Source organism: Psittacula echo, assembly GCF_963264785.1.
Source record: "Psittacula echo genome assembly, chromosome: Z".
NCBI classification, from domain to species: domain Eukaryota; kingdom Metazoa; phylum Chordata; class Aves; order Psittaciformes; family Psittacidae; genus Psittacula; species Psittacula echo.
Genome location: NC_137742.1, coordinates 84156450 through 84169641, shown reverse-complemented (window position 1 = coordinate 84169641; position 13192 = coordinate 84156450). Strand labels below are relative to the sequence as shown.

The 13192-nt window shown below is 53.3% G+C and overlaps 1 protein-coding gene across 1 annotated transcript in view; it reads right to left on the bottom strand.

Annotated features, from left to right (window-relative positions):
- Positions 1-1448: 1448 nt before the first annotated feature.
- Positions 1449-13192, bottom strand: part of PLEKHG4 (pleckstrin homology and RhoGEF domain containing G4) — a gene marked incomplete at its 3' end in the record, with an annotated part of 56261 nt that continues 44517 nt past the window's right edge. Inside the window, exons 12-21 of the mRNA XM_080638365.1 lie at positions 8735-9672; positions 6971-7220; positions 6153-6242; positions 5598-5822; positions 4538-4708; positions 3876-4053; positions 3127-3243; positions 2778-3041; positions 2044-2240; positions 1449-1490 (exon numbers count right to left, since the gene is read on the bottom strand). Of these exons, the coding sequence (XP_080494491.1) occupies positions 1449-1490; positions 2044-2240; positions 2778-3041; positions 3127-3243; positions 3876-4053; positions 4538-4708; positions 5598-5822; positions 6153-6242; positions 6971-7220; positions 8735-9672 (2472 nt within the window). The remainder of the gene's footprint in view (positions 1491-2043; positions 2241-2777; positions 3042-3126; positions 3244-3875; positions 4054-4537; positions 4709-5597; positions 5823-6152; positions 6243-6970; positions 7221-8734; positions 9673-13192) is intronic.

Genomic DNA, 13192 nt, shown 5'->3' with positions numbered 1-13192 from the left:
AGCTTAAAAAATAATACTTTTTTTCTTTATCTCCAAACAACTATGTTACTACTACTCATAAATATCAGGCAAACATGTTTTGAATCCCCAAGGCCCCATCTGACACCAAAGCTATTACGTGTAGTTGAAAGAAACCTTCCTGGGACTTCCCCCCAGCCATAGGTCACGTTTGGGGCTGTTTGTGATTATGTGTAAGAAAAAAATGTATCTTCACAGGTGAAGACTGTCTCCTTCTGATGGTCAGAGGTCTTCAGGGAGTTTGAAATGGCAATCAAACCTGGAACACAGCAGCGTGTAATGGGTTAGACCGGCTGCACTCCTGCCATGGGGCAGGACCCGTGGTCCCTCTGTCCTGGTGATCTTGGAAAATGCTTGAGAACCACCGTTTGTCAGAGCTGTGTTTGAGTGGGGAAGGAGTGTTTTACTGGAAAAGCCTTGCAGGAGAAGCATGACTCTTCCCCTGTGAGGAGATCTGCACCTCAGACCTCACCTCAAGGTTCAGTCCTAGCAGCAGCCACTTCTAAATCCCCAACTGTGACTCCCCCAGCAGCTCAGGGTATAACGTTTTAACCTTGGCTGGTTCTGTTTAGCTGGTTTGCACTCCTGTACCTGTGGATATGAGCTGTGGGCCTGTGTGGTAATCACAGCCCACAGGGCCAAACATATCAGCCACCTAGTGCCCTGTACCTTGGCCACTCCAGCCCTGATCCTGCCTCCCTTATGTGCGTTCCCCTGTGCTCTCTGTGAGCAGGGAGGCTCAACCCTAAGGCCAGAGAAGAAGGAGCTAAGCCAGAAGCTGGCTGATGTGAGTGGGCCATGACATGACTTTCCAAAGGCTGGCACCCACACCAGTGCTCTCCCTCCTCAGAGCAACAGCCATTTCCTGGCAGGGAAGGCATTCTCCAGAAATCAGCTGCTCCCTTGGGCATCCTGGCCCAGGTTCCTCCACCTCGCGATGTGCAGTTTCCTCTGGAAGTTCAAAGGAAACTATGGGATAAATCCAGCTTGGGGAGAACACTGTGGGTTCTCCAGGGCATGTCAGAGGGAATAACTAAGAGGAGGATTTCAGCAAACAGCCACAAGAAACAGATTAGTGGTTAGACAGCTGGGCAGCATTCAGAGGAAAGCAGCTCATCTGAACACTGGTGACAAAGGTGGTACTTAATCCTCTACTGCCTGGAAGGGCTTTTGCTTGTTTTGCTTCTGCTTCAAGCCAGGGAGGCATCAGATGGGCTGTTTGAGGTGACAGCTCTATGGAAGCTGGTCTTCTCTGACCAAATGAATCAGAGCTCAGAGACCAGCCAGGAATGAGTGTGGAAAACTTAATTGAGAAGCTGAGGGTAAGGTTCCCCTAACAAACCTGACCAGCATGTAGACCTGCTGGAAAATCCCCTTCAGGGGCTACTTACAACTCTGCTTCCTTAGGTGGTTTACGTGTGCAGAGGGGTTCACACTATTGTCGAGGGACTTATGGTGACCTGGCCTGCTTTCTGCAGAGGAGAGAAGCCAGCATTAGTACAGGATTAGAGGACAACAGCATCAAGACATGATCTAGTGGGAAGGGAAGCGGCTGAGAACTCTCAGGAACATAACAGGAGACACACTGACAACTCAGAGCAAAAGGCTCCTGCTCCTCCATCTCACTGCTCCCCAGAAAAGGCCCAAACCTCTCAGGAAAGGAGCTCAGCAGCATCTGCAGCAGAGTCCCATCCATCCTAGGAGGTCACAGATGTACCCAGCCCATGACAGCATCATAGCTTCTGTGTCTGCAGCATCCCCTCCCCACGCAGCCTCCAGCACTGAAGGTCCTTTCCAGGGCACCTCCCTGAGGACCTTGGCCACCAAAGGGGAGGCTCCACAAGAGAGGGGCTCGCACCTGCCCCACAGGAGGCTGAGTCTCTGTGGTCACTGTCACTTCCCCACAGTGACCCCTAGACCAAAAGCAGCATCTTCAATCCCCCCAGCAGAGGTGGTGGCTTGAGCTGGGGTGACAGTTGCAGAAACAGGCAGAGTGAAGAGAGGATTTTGGCTGCTCACACTTACTGCAGAAATGTACTGGCTGTTGGGGAATCGGGGTTTCTCCACCACCGCAGAGCTGTGCTGTGAGCCGAGGGGCATGTACGGTGGTGAGCCCACGTCTTCACAGAAGCTTTCTTGTGGGATGCTGGAAACACAGCCGCTGTCGGAGCCGCTGGAGCCGCTGCCTGACATGCAGTGCGAGGACTCAGAGCTCTCTGTTGCTGGGGGAAAGAGAGGAAGGTCACCCTGACGACCATGAATTTGGCCTACAGGTCTATGCTATATACACTTGATAATGTGTCTCTTTTCAGAGGCACTGGCCACACAAGCCCACAGATAAGCCACACTCCTGTATGGCCCTCTTTAAAGCCGTAGGTCACAAAATCACTCAAGGAAGTGTGGCAAATGATGCTAGAGATTGGTAGGCACTTCACACAGGGGAAGTCAGGGGGTCACAAGACCAGGCTGCTGAGACCAAGAGTTGGAGTGCCTTGTACCAAAGGGTCAGAGACATAGCACTAGTCTCCAAGGCCACAGCAGCCCCAAAACCACCACCAAGCTTCCCACAGGCATGGCTGCAGATCACAGAAGGCTTTACTAATCTCTGCATCCAACCTAACTCCCAACTTGGACATTGAGACAGAGATGGCACAGAAGGGCAGGGACAAGACAAGACAGGGACTGCAGAGGAGCCTGATCTGACTGCACAGCTCACAGCAAAAGGTGGGGATGAGCTGCAGCACTGGGCTCATACGTACTCAGTGAGGGCTGGCTACTCGTCTCATGCTCCAGCTCATCTTCCTCAATGCAGGTGCTGACGTCAAAGGTGCGGCTGGGAGCCAGGATGCCAGGCAGCAGAGCCTGGTCCAGGTACATGTGGAGGTTGAGGGGCCCCAGAAGGGACGAGGAGGAAGGGCTGTATGCAGTAGGGGTGCTGCCAGTGGAAAGCTGCGCCTGTGTCCTTTTGTAGGGGTTGGAATGGTCAAACAGAGACACCGCGATGGATGCTCTGGTCCTGGCACCTGCCAGAAAACATACCAAAGAAGCCTGAGTACCAATCCTGCCCAGCTCACAAGGAGCAAGGAGGAAAGCATGGTTAGCACTCACCTCTGCCTTTCATGATGTAGTCGATAGCACGGTCATTGATAGCTGCCTCACTGGGTTTGATATCCAGGAATGGCTTGTTGCCCACACCCATGGAGACCATCTCCTGCATCCGGATTTCTGGGGATGAAGAGACCCACAACCACACAATGAGGCTGACCCAACCCTCCCCCACAGGCACTATGCAGCCCCAGACCACAGCACTCCTGGGCCAGGCTACTCCTGAACTATTGAGATCAGATTTGTCTTCTCCTTGCTCCCCGGTCCTGAGGAGCCTCCAGGGACAAGCAATCATGCCCTGCTCTGGCATAGTAGATCAGTGCCATGCTGCCTATGAGAGTCCTGCCAAGCAGGAAGCCTGCAGTGGAGAGAAGGGACTCAGCCAGCTTGGCTGAGGCAGCTGCCACTCCAGCAGTGGCCCAGATCACAGGGAGAGCAGAAAGTCTTTCATGAGCAGAGCCCATGCTCACGGGGCAGGGAACCTGGTGCTAGTATCTCCCATTTCTCCCACTGAGTCCAGTGGGTGTCTACAGTGACACAGACCTTGGACTGGTCAGGTTCCCTGGGGATGAGGGGCAGGGAAGGGACACGCCCAGCCAAGCTCAGTACATGCTCCTGAGGCTGCATGCCAGCACACAGCCACTTGCTGCACAGAGCTGCCTGCTAACATGCTCCAAACCTGCTCAGGACAACATGAGCTGAACAGGCTCCCGCACCTTTGGCGGCACAGACGCCCCAGGAAGGAATCACACCTTTATTGCGGGCTGCCTGCTGCCACAGGATCTTGGCAATGTCACTGGTCCAGGCCTGCTTAGTCTCAGCTGAGCTGGCCTGGAGGATGTAGGTGTCGCTGGACTTTCGCCTTCGGAACCAGATCTCAAAGCGCAGGCCACTATCTCCAGAGTTCTCTGTCAGACCAATGTCTGCTGTCTGCCAGAAAAAGAAAGAGGAAAGCATCATCTGGGGCTCCACGAGGAGCAGAAAGGGTAAACCCTGCCTACGCCCTGTGCCAGAGCTACCCTCAGTTCAGCAGACCCAACAGGAAAGAGCCTGAGGATCTAGACAGGAGTAGGTATCATCTGGATGCTGCTGAGCAGAGACAGCCCATGCAATTCCCGGGACTTCTCTCAAAGTCAGCACCACCTCCCTGCCATGCACATACTGCCTTTCCTTTACATTACCTGTCCCCTCAGAAGACCTTGACCCCACACCTCATAGCACAGACCAGGCCCATGCATTACAGTGTGAAGTATTCCATTCTGGATTCAGTGCATAGCTTGAAGAAGGCTTAGCAGTGGTGGGAGAAGCTTTTCTGCTGAAGGTGCTCCTGCTTCCCATTTCAGAGCCATGTGCCCATGAGGAAACCAGCCATGGACGCCTCCTGCACAAGAGGGAGCTGCAGGGCTGCCCTTACCTTGAAGGAGCGCTTGTAGATGTACACGTCAAAGCCACCCTCGATCCTCTTCGGCTTGCTGAACAGGATGAGGTCCTCAAAGAGGAAGACATGTCGCTGGCACTTCCTGCGGCCCAGCCAGATGGTGAATTCATCCTGCCGCACCAGCTGCCCCTGCTCCTTCAGGTTCACCTGAACACAGGGAACATCCTGGTAAGACCCCACAGGATGAGGTCTGGGCAGCCACAGACAGCAGGGTTCCATGTGGCTGTGGTGAAGAAGTGGCAACTATGTGTCATTTTAGGAGGTTTCCTGGAAGAGGTGGGGCTGTGTGGCATTGCTGGAGGCCACATCAGGCTGAATCAAGTGGCTCAGAGCTCAGGGGAGAGTTGTGCCCTTCTCCTAGGCCTAATCCTGTCACCCTGAGCAGATGTGCAACAAACCTCTGGGGTGACAACTGGAGCCAGCAGCCAGAACTTTCTTTTTGGGGGAAGAAAAGAGATGAAGAGGAAACGAGTCCCATCAAAGTGCCAGGAGCACATTTGGGTCAGGAGGCCAGTCCCTCAGTTTTTCCTGCCCCAGATCCACCTTTCTGCACCCTGAGCCCTGAGGTTAATCCTCCTCCACTGCTGCACTTCACATGCCTCTCCCTCAAGTCCCACCCAGCTGATTTTGGCCTATCTTGGGCATCAGCATCTGTTCAATTTCTTTCTTGCAAACTGCCTGATTCTCTTATCACCAGCTCAGAAGAGATGGAAGCACCAAGGCAGTCGGCAGGATGGAATCTGCAACGGCCGCCAGGCTGCCCCGCCTCACCAGTAAGCACCAGGGAGTGCGTTGTGATAAGCAGCTCACCCAGTTCAAATTAACAGCATCCACACTGTCTGTTCTAACAGATCAAGACCTCCAAGCCCTGCTGCTCCCTTGCCCTGTGGCTCAGTAGTCCTTCTATGCTGTACTGGCATCCTGTTCACTGTAGGAAGTTGAGGGGAGTGCTCATCATACAACCCACAGACCCCAAGTCTAGATAAGTGGAAGAAGAGTAGCTCCACACCCTGGGCAGGGGAGAACAGTAACGTACATCACAGTCGCGGATGGCATCCATGGCCAGGAGGTCATTCCCGTGCCGGAGCTGAAACTTCACCATCTCCTCAGCAGCACGGAGGTATCCCAGCTCCTGCTCTTGTGCCTCGCTGCACTCCTTGATCAGGTCCTTCAGGAGTAGGGCATATTTGCTCATTCGCTGGATGGGTTTCAGCAGGTAGGAGGCCAGGTCCATCTTATCCCCAAGCTGCACCTGCTTGAACTGAGAAATGCAGGAGAGTGAAGGCAGCAGTACCCGTGGAGCACTCCATGTGCCCCAGGCAGGCACTGATACAGTTCTCCTCACTGGGATGCTCTCTTTGCTCTGCAGGGAAATGCAAGGCTCTAGGACCAGTGCTGCTGTGTGCTGGGCTCCTTTCCAAAGCACTCACTGCATGTCTGCCCCTGTCCCCCCATGTACACTTGTGCAGAGAGCTGTGCCAGGAAAGCAGGAGAAGTGCTGAGCATGCCTTGAGCAGGGAAGTTGGGCTTGTTTAAACAGACCAGAGATCCAAACACCAAGAGCAATCATGATGCAGGCGGTGGAATCTACCTTAAAGAAGGTATTCCCATGGCTGGCAAGCAGTGAGTCCGACTTCGGCTTGTTCTTGCTATACAATGCGTACATCCCAAACTGGTCTTTCTGCAAAAGAAAATCCCATGTGAGAACAATGCCTGCCCAGGAAGCAGTGACAGCCATGCTCTGGGTTGATTAGTCTAGCTCTGCCTCCCCAAGCTGCAGCAATGCCTCCTATGACGTTAGGAGTGACTTTGTTTCAAGAGTGACTTTGCTTCAAGTTCATTAAGAGTCAGGGAATGTTCTTGTCTTCCTAAAGTAGCTAATGCTTTTTAATCCATTGTCCTGTTACCCCCTGTCCCTTACATTCCCCAACAGTTACCGTTCACCTGGCAGCAGCAAACATGCAAGAGTCAGCTGAGCTTAAGACCAGTGGGAAGTGCTTCTCCCTAGCAGCCCTTTCCAAGAAGAGCAACAGGTCAGTACCTCCCCCCTCACTGAAATCACTCTACACAGACACCACAGCCAAAAGACAGGGTAAGGGATACCTCTACATAAGCAGGTGGGCTCTAAGGAGCAGAAACTGCCTCCCTGGCAGTGACTCTTGGTACTGAACAGCCACAAGAAAGACAAAGAGCATCTACTGCTGCCTGGGCTCAGCCTCACAGAGCCATTCCAGTCCAGCCTAGCATTTGAGCTAGCAATGGACAAACCAACCAAGCACAGGATCCCGAAGGAAGCCACAGCCCACTAACGTGAAGGTGAGCAGCCAGATGTACAGGCACTGCTGGGCAGAAGAGTGACACATGTGTCTGGAGGAACCCAGTCCCAGGGATGAGGTGCTGGTGCCTTACGTGTCGGAGGAAGCAGTGGCTGACCCTAAGTGGGTGGTTGCAGCAGCTCTCCAGCTCCCGCAGGAAGTACTGGCTGTGGAAGTCATAGAGTTTCTCCAGGTTCCCAAAAATGACGCTGCGCTTCCCACGCAGGTCCTGGGGGAGGTCCAGGCGCTCCATCTCAGGGAAGTAGCTGTCAATGATGTAGCAAAGTGACCTCACGTATTCCCGCTCCGTGGTTACCATCTCATCGATGATGTGACGCAGCTTGCTGTGAGAGGAAACAAGCAGCCTTGAAGGGGCCCAGCCTGGAGCAGGACTACAGCAGTCACAGTGCCTGCAGAGCATGGGACTATCCCTAGAGAATCCCTCCCCGAGACCCAGCATGGAGATGAGGTGGTCCCTGAGCACGATCAAAGCTCAAATTCACAAATCTCCATGACAGCTCTGGCCCTGAGCATTGACAAAGCTCGTGGCTGATCAAAGGAATTCCATTGGCTTTTCTGTTGAGGAAGGGTGAACCCTTGGCTGGCTGTGGTCCTGACCCAGCCTCTGCAGGACACACACATCCCTGAGCCCGCCCAGCCCCTGCTCTGGACACAACAGGCTGCTCTGCAAATGGCTGCACTCCTAAAATAACAGGGACAGCAGAAGTCACGGTAACTTCTGTGAGGAGGAGACAGCCTGACGACTGGGTGCTGTGGGAGGCAAGTTAACCCTGGGAGAACACAAGCTCTGGACCCAGGTGCTGTTGAGCTTGTGCCAGTATAAACGAGAGTGAGAAACAAACCTTGTATCACTTGGTTAGCGAACAGCAATTCCTAGCACGGGTTGCTCTGCACGTCTCTAAAAGGAGTGCTCTTAGGTACTCGAGGTTTCCACTGTGAGGCAGTGAAGCACCAAACATAACTACTCCAACACGTGCCTGCCCTCCCTGCCTCTAAGGCTTCCCCAGGCCAACTCCTCTGTTCAGAGGACCCAGCAGTGGGACTGCCACAGTGCCCATGGACAGGAGGACTGCTGCATCACTCCCTTGAGAAGCACAGCAATTACTTTCCTGTCTGCCGGTATTCATCCCCTGACATGAGTTTTCCTGGCACATGGTAGGGTATCAGAGGCCCCGTCCAAAAGGGGATGTCTGCAGCCCTCCCATCCAGAGCAGTAGCAGTGGAGGAGCTCTGCAGTCCCCCTACACTAATTTCTCATCTCTCCTATCAATTTTTTCACAGAATTCCAGGCTATTTTGGGTTGGAAGGGACCTTAAAGCTCAGTCACTTCCAACCCCCTGCTATGGGCAGGGACACCTTCCACTAGACCAGGTTGCTCCAAGCCCTGTCCAACCTGGCCTTGAACACTGCCAGGGATGGGGCAGCCACAGCTTCTTTGGGCAACCTGTGCCAGGGCCTCAGCATCATCACAAGGAAACACTTCTTCCTGAAAATCTCATCTTAATCTCCCCTCTGTCAGATTAAAGCCATTCCCCATTGTCCTGTCTCTAAAGGCCCTTGTCAAAAGTCTCTTCCCAGATTTCTTCAATCTTTTCCTGTGACAGCAGCTGAAAGACGTGCCCTGTGATTCCCCTTCAAGCACAGTCTACATCCCTGGGCTCTCCATAGCTTAGCCATGCTGCAGTCCTACAGCAAAGTATGTAGCTGGAGCTACATCTCCATCTATCTGCCCTGTATACTCTCCCAAAATAACTGTCACTGCAGAGCCCTTCACATCTTTGCTGGCTGCCTTTTCAATACCCTGAGGACCTGAGCACTGAGTATTATGGCCACTTACCTGCCCCAGCTCTTGGCTTCTGACACAGAGAGGCAGCCCCTTGGTCCCTCCTGCACCGGGCAGTCTGCAGGCCAGTTGTGAGTGCCTTGCTGCCGCAGAGCGAACGTCCTGTCCACCAGCTCAGTGCTGCTCACCTCCAGCCCCTTGATAAAGACGCCGGTGTTGCCGTACCTGGCCGGCTCGCTCAGTGTTCTCTGGCAGCCTGACCATAGGCTCTCACCACAAGGGAGGTCAAAGCTTTGGGCCTTCCGGAGCATCCTCCTGGGAGGCAGCTTCCCAGAGGCAGCAGCAGATGTGCAGGATGGCTTCACCTCTGGAGTTTCTAATATACTCTCCAGGTTTGGCTTTTCTTCAGGCAGCTTTGGAGATTTGGAGGCCCCACTGGCAAAAAAACCTGTGGTCTGAGAACCAGGGCTGAGAGTGGCTTGGCATGCAAGCTCTTCCCCAGCACTGACATCACCAGGGCAGCTCAAGGAGGGCGAGGGCACTTTCTCCTTAGCCCACCCCAGAGAGCAGTTGGGCCTGTTGTAGCAGTGGGGTGTGCTGCAAGTCCTGTCCCAGTGGGACCTGGAGGTGGCCCCCTCAGAGTGCCTCCGATGGGACAGGCTGCCAGCCTGGGGCTGCTCCCCCAAAGCTGATTTCTGATCTGACAGCAGAGACCTCCTTGTTCTTAAGGCTGCTTCGAGTTTCTTTTCAAAAACCAGCTTGGTCTCCTGGCATTTAGACCATGCAAACTTCCACTGCTTGAGTCCTTTGTCACTCTTCAGCTCACAGGCCAGCTCCTTCATCTCCTGGAACCGGGCATCACTGATGTCTGGGTGCTGCCCCTTGTAACTCTCCAGGCACTGGATCACACCTGTGCAGCGCTCAGCGGAGCTGCAGTCCTCCATGCTGATGCAGGCAAGGTGCCGCATCCCTTCCAAGGCCCACTCATATGCCTGTAGAGCAAGGACAAAAGGCAACAGCCAGTCAGAGGGGCTTGGTGAAGAATAACTCTAACTCAGTGTCTCAAGACAAGAGAAATAATCAGTGTGTGGCCACCACAGTTCCGAGTGTGAGAGGAGGGGGGACTGCTATTGTCAATAGGGCTTTAACAATTCAGCAAAACAAACAGCTCCTTTATGCAGAGGGCTTCAGCTGTGCTGGCTGCTCTGCCACAGCTCCACTTCCACAACAGGTCTCTGCGCACCCCCACTGCCAGCCACATTTGTCCTCTCTGGGCAGGGAACCCAGGGGAATCTGCTACCAGGCCTCCACGAACTCACATCTCAGTATGGCCTTGCTCGGTATAAAACCTGGAACCCACCTTCCTCCTTTGCCAAGCCATTCTCGTCATGACCCCATGGGATGAGGTTGAGAGGGCATCAGTAAGCTGCAGGGAATGGCACTGCTGCTCCTCAGGCCACTTCCCTGGAACTGATCGTATGCAAAAGCCTGGAGCTCAGTGAGAGCTGGGCTCTGGATCATCCCAAGTGCTCTGCCCCATCCTTGCAGCAAGTAGGAATCAGAGACTGTGCAAACCCAGTTGCAGCTTGCGCATCTCCTGTGCCTGTTGGCACCCATGCAGTGTGCCATGCCCTGCCTACCTGTCTGGCTTTGCTTGTTCCAGCGCTACATGCTTGTGCTGGTGAGTCGACTACTGAACTCAGCAGTTTATTTCTAATACTCCAGGAATGCTGGAAGCAGTTTCACAGGGCTTAACTAAAGCAGTGGTACGTGTGCTGGCTTTGCTAAAACTGCTCTGCCATGTCAGTAGAACAAGAGAAGCAGGTCAAAATGTGGTCTGATGTGACAGAAAAGGTAGGAGTGCCTTACCACGAAATACTGTGCACAAAGACTTGTCTGTCATCAATAAAAATGAAAGGCAAACATCTGAATTGCTCAGGCTCATGAGCCACTACTTTCTGTATAAAGCAGGGATAATGACAAGGCTTAACCATAGAGTTGAACAAGATGTGACCAGTTGCCATAAGCCTGACCAGGAAACTTTACCACACAGTGAAAACAGTTATTTGTTAAAATCAGATGCATAAGGCAGACAAAACACCCAGGACAGGCCTCCTTGGCACCTTCCACCAACTGCCCAAGACCAGCAGATGTGCAGAAACACCCCAGCCTGCCCTCAAAGTAAGCCAGACTATCTCTAGCCTGATCATCTCTAGCCAGACAGCACTTGACCTGTCAGGCTCCAAGTACCTATGTTTCTGCAGAGAAGCAATGCTTATGCTTTGCGCCAGGAACAAAGTGACCACTCTTAAACAATTTTCCAACAGCCTTACTGTGGCAGCCTTCACTCAAAATGTTTAAAGCACATATTTTTGTGGCTTAGACACTAAGAATATCCAACCAAGCCTTATGTAGACATGGAGTAGTCACTGCGTCTCCCTCAGGGACGTGGCAGTCAGGTTCAGGTGCCAGACTCGCTGTCTGTTGGTGACAGAGGTACGGAGGGCAGGAGGTGCTTCACTGATGTCCAGCCTCTGGATGGGGACAGTTATGAGAGCCAAGCTCCTTTGTATGAGAGCTGAATGCCAGCACATGCAGGGTAGCCTGCAGACTGAGCAGAGCCACTTCAGAGATGGATTCCAGAGGAGCTCCCACAGCCATTCACACTGCTCTTTTGAGCTGCAGCTGTACAGTATGCATGCAGCCAGCTCATTACCCATGCAGAGCAAGGAGCTGCTTCAGAAACACCAGCAGCTGCTTGGTGAAAATGCTTCTCACACAGCCCTATACAACCACAGCACAGGACAACCAGAAGAACAGCAGTCCCCTCTTCTCCCATCACCCTGCCCAGAACAGCAACAGGCCCCTGACCTGCTTCTTTCTTCATCCAGGCTTTACACTGTAGACAGACACTGGCAAAGGTTGCCCAGAGAAGCTGTGGCTGCCCCATCCCTGGCAGTGCTCAAGGCCAGGTTGGACGGGGCTTGGAGCAATTTGGTCTAGTGGAAGGTGTCCCTGCCTGTGGCTGGGGGTTGGAAGTGACTGAGCTTTAAGGTCTCTTCCAACTTAAAACCAGTCTGGGATTCTATGATTCTATGACATGCCTATTGCTGGGTGCTGGGAGGAGGGTACAGAGGCAGAGGACAAGCCAGACCCTGGTGAGAATCCACATTTATCTGGGATTCAGAGAGATATTCTCTGGGGGCAGAAGCACACAGGGCAATGTGAAATGCTGAGTGCGACAGAACCCAGCAGATCTGCACAGCAGTGACAGATGGCCTATTCTGCTGTGGGTTTGAGCTGCTCCCTCCAGCTGCACACAGACCAACACCAGCCCCTTCCCAGCTCTTTTCAGAGCAAGGGCTGGCTGTCAGGGTGGGCTAAGGGCATGTCTCACCTCTCTGGCTGTGCAGGTCAATGGGTAATCCTGACCAAAGGCTGCATGCTGGCTTCATTTCACTCATGATGGGAAGAGCTGAGCTGAAAAGGCACACAGGGCTCTGAAAGAGAGTGCTGAGAGCAGTGTGCAGGAATGGCAGAGCCAGCAGGCCAGCCTGGCCTTTACAGCAGCCAGCTGGGAAGTGAGCCACCCTGTGAAGGCTTTTTTCAAGGCTGGAGACCTCACTTCCATGCACAGATGGGACAGACAGAGAGAGAGGAAAAGAATCTCCTTTTATTTCTAGAAAACACGGCAGATCTGCATGGTGCTACAGTGATGAGGAATTGGGGCTGCAAATCACAGAGAGAGGCAGCCTCACCATCTCTCATCTTCACATGGTATCTGTCAGCTCTTGGCCAGGGCTCCAAGGGCTGCACAGAAATGAATCTAAACCTCGATGGCATTTCTTCCAGTCCCAGTGCCTGTCGCAGGCCAGTGAATAGCTCAGCTTTGTTCCTTGCACAATGGGAGCAGCCCTCCACACCCTGCAGCTTGCTTGGTAACATGCTAAATGGCCACCAAGGCTTTCTGCAGTCACATAATCCACTTTAACTGCCCTTTTAGCACATGAAATACAGCCCTCTCCATGGACCATGTGTGCCTTGGCACCCAGGGGGGAAACACCCTCATGCAGGCATGGGTATTGTGATTATCTGTGTCCTGGTAAGGTTACTAACCACACTCAGCCAAGCCAGGATACTACCCTCCTCCTGTGGGGCTTCTGGGGGGTGGTCAGCCCTACAGCTCCTCTGCTAGGCTGCAAGAGCTGCTTGTATGTAATAGGAGGCACCTGTGTGCAGGGAAATTGAATCTTCCCACCCAGGTTTGGAATCAGGCAGGAAGAAGCCTGTACCTCTGCTTTTGATCTTTACAGACAAGTTGCTACTGAAACTCTCAATTAGAGGATTAAAGACTAATATGCTTCCTGCACACACAGGGCTGCATTAGGAGTCAGCAACAGGTTGGTCCTGCCAGGCTGCCCGAGGAGACAGGGGCTCCTGGACACCTGGAGAGCCATAAGGAAGAGCCAGGGTCTTCCTTGGAGCATGGAGCAACCCCCAAGCCCATCACCT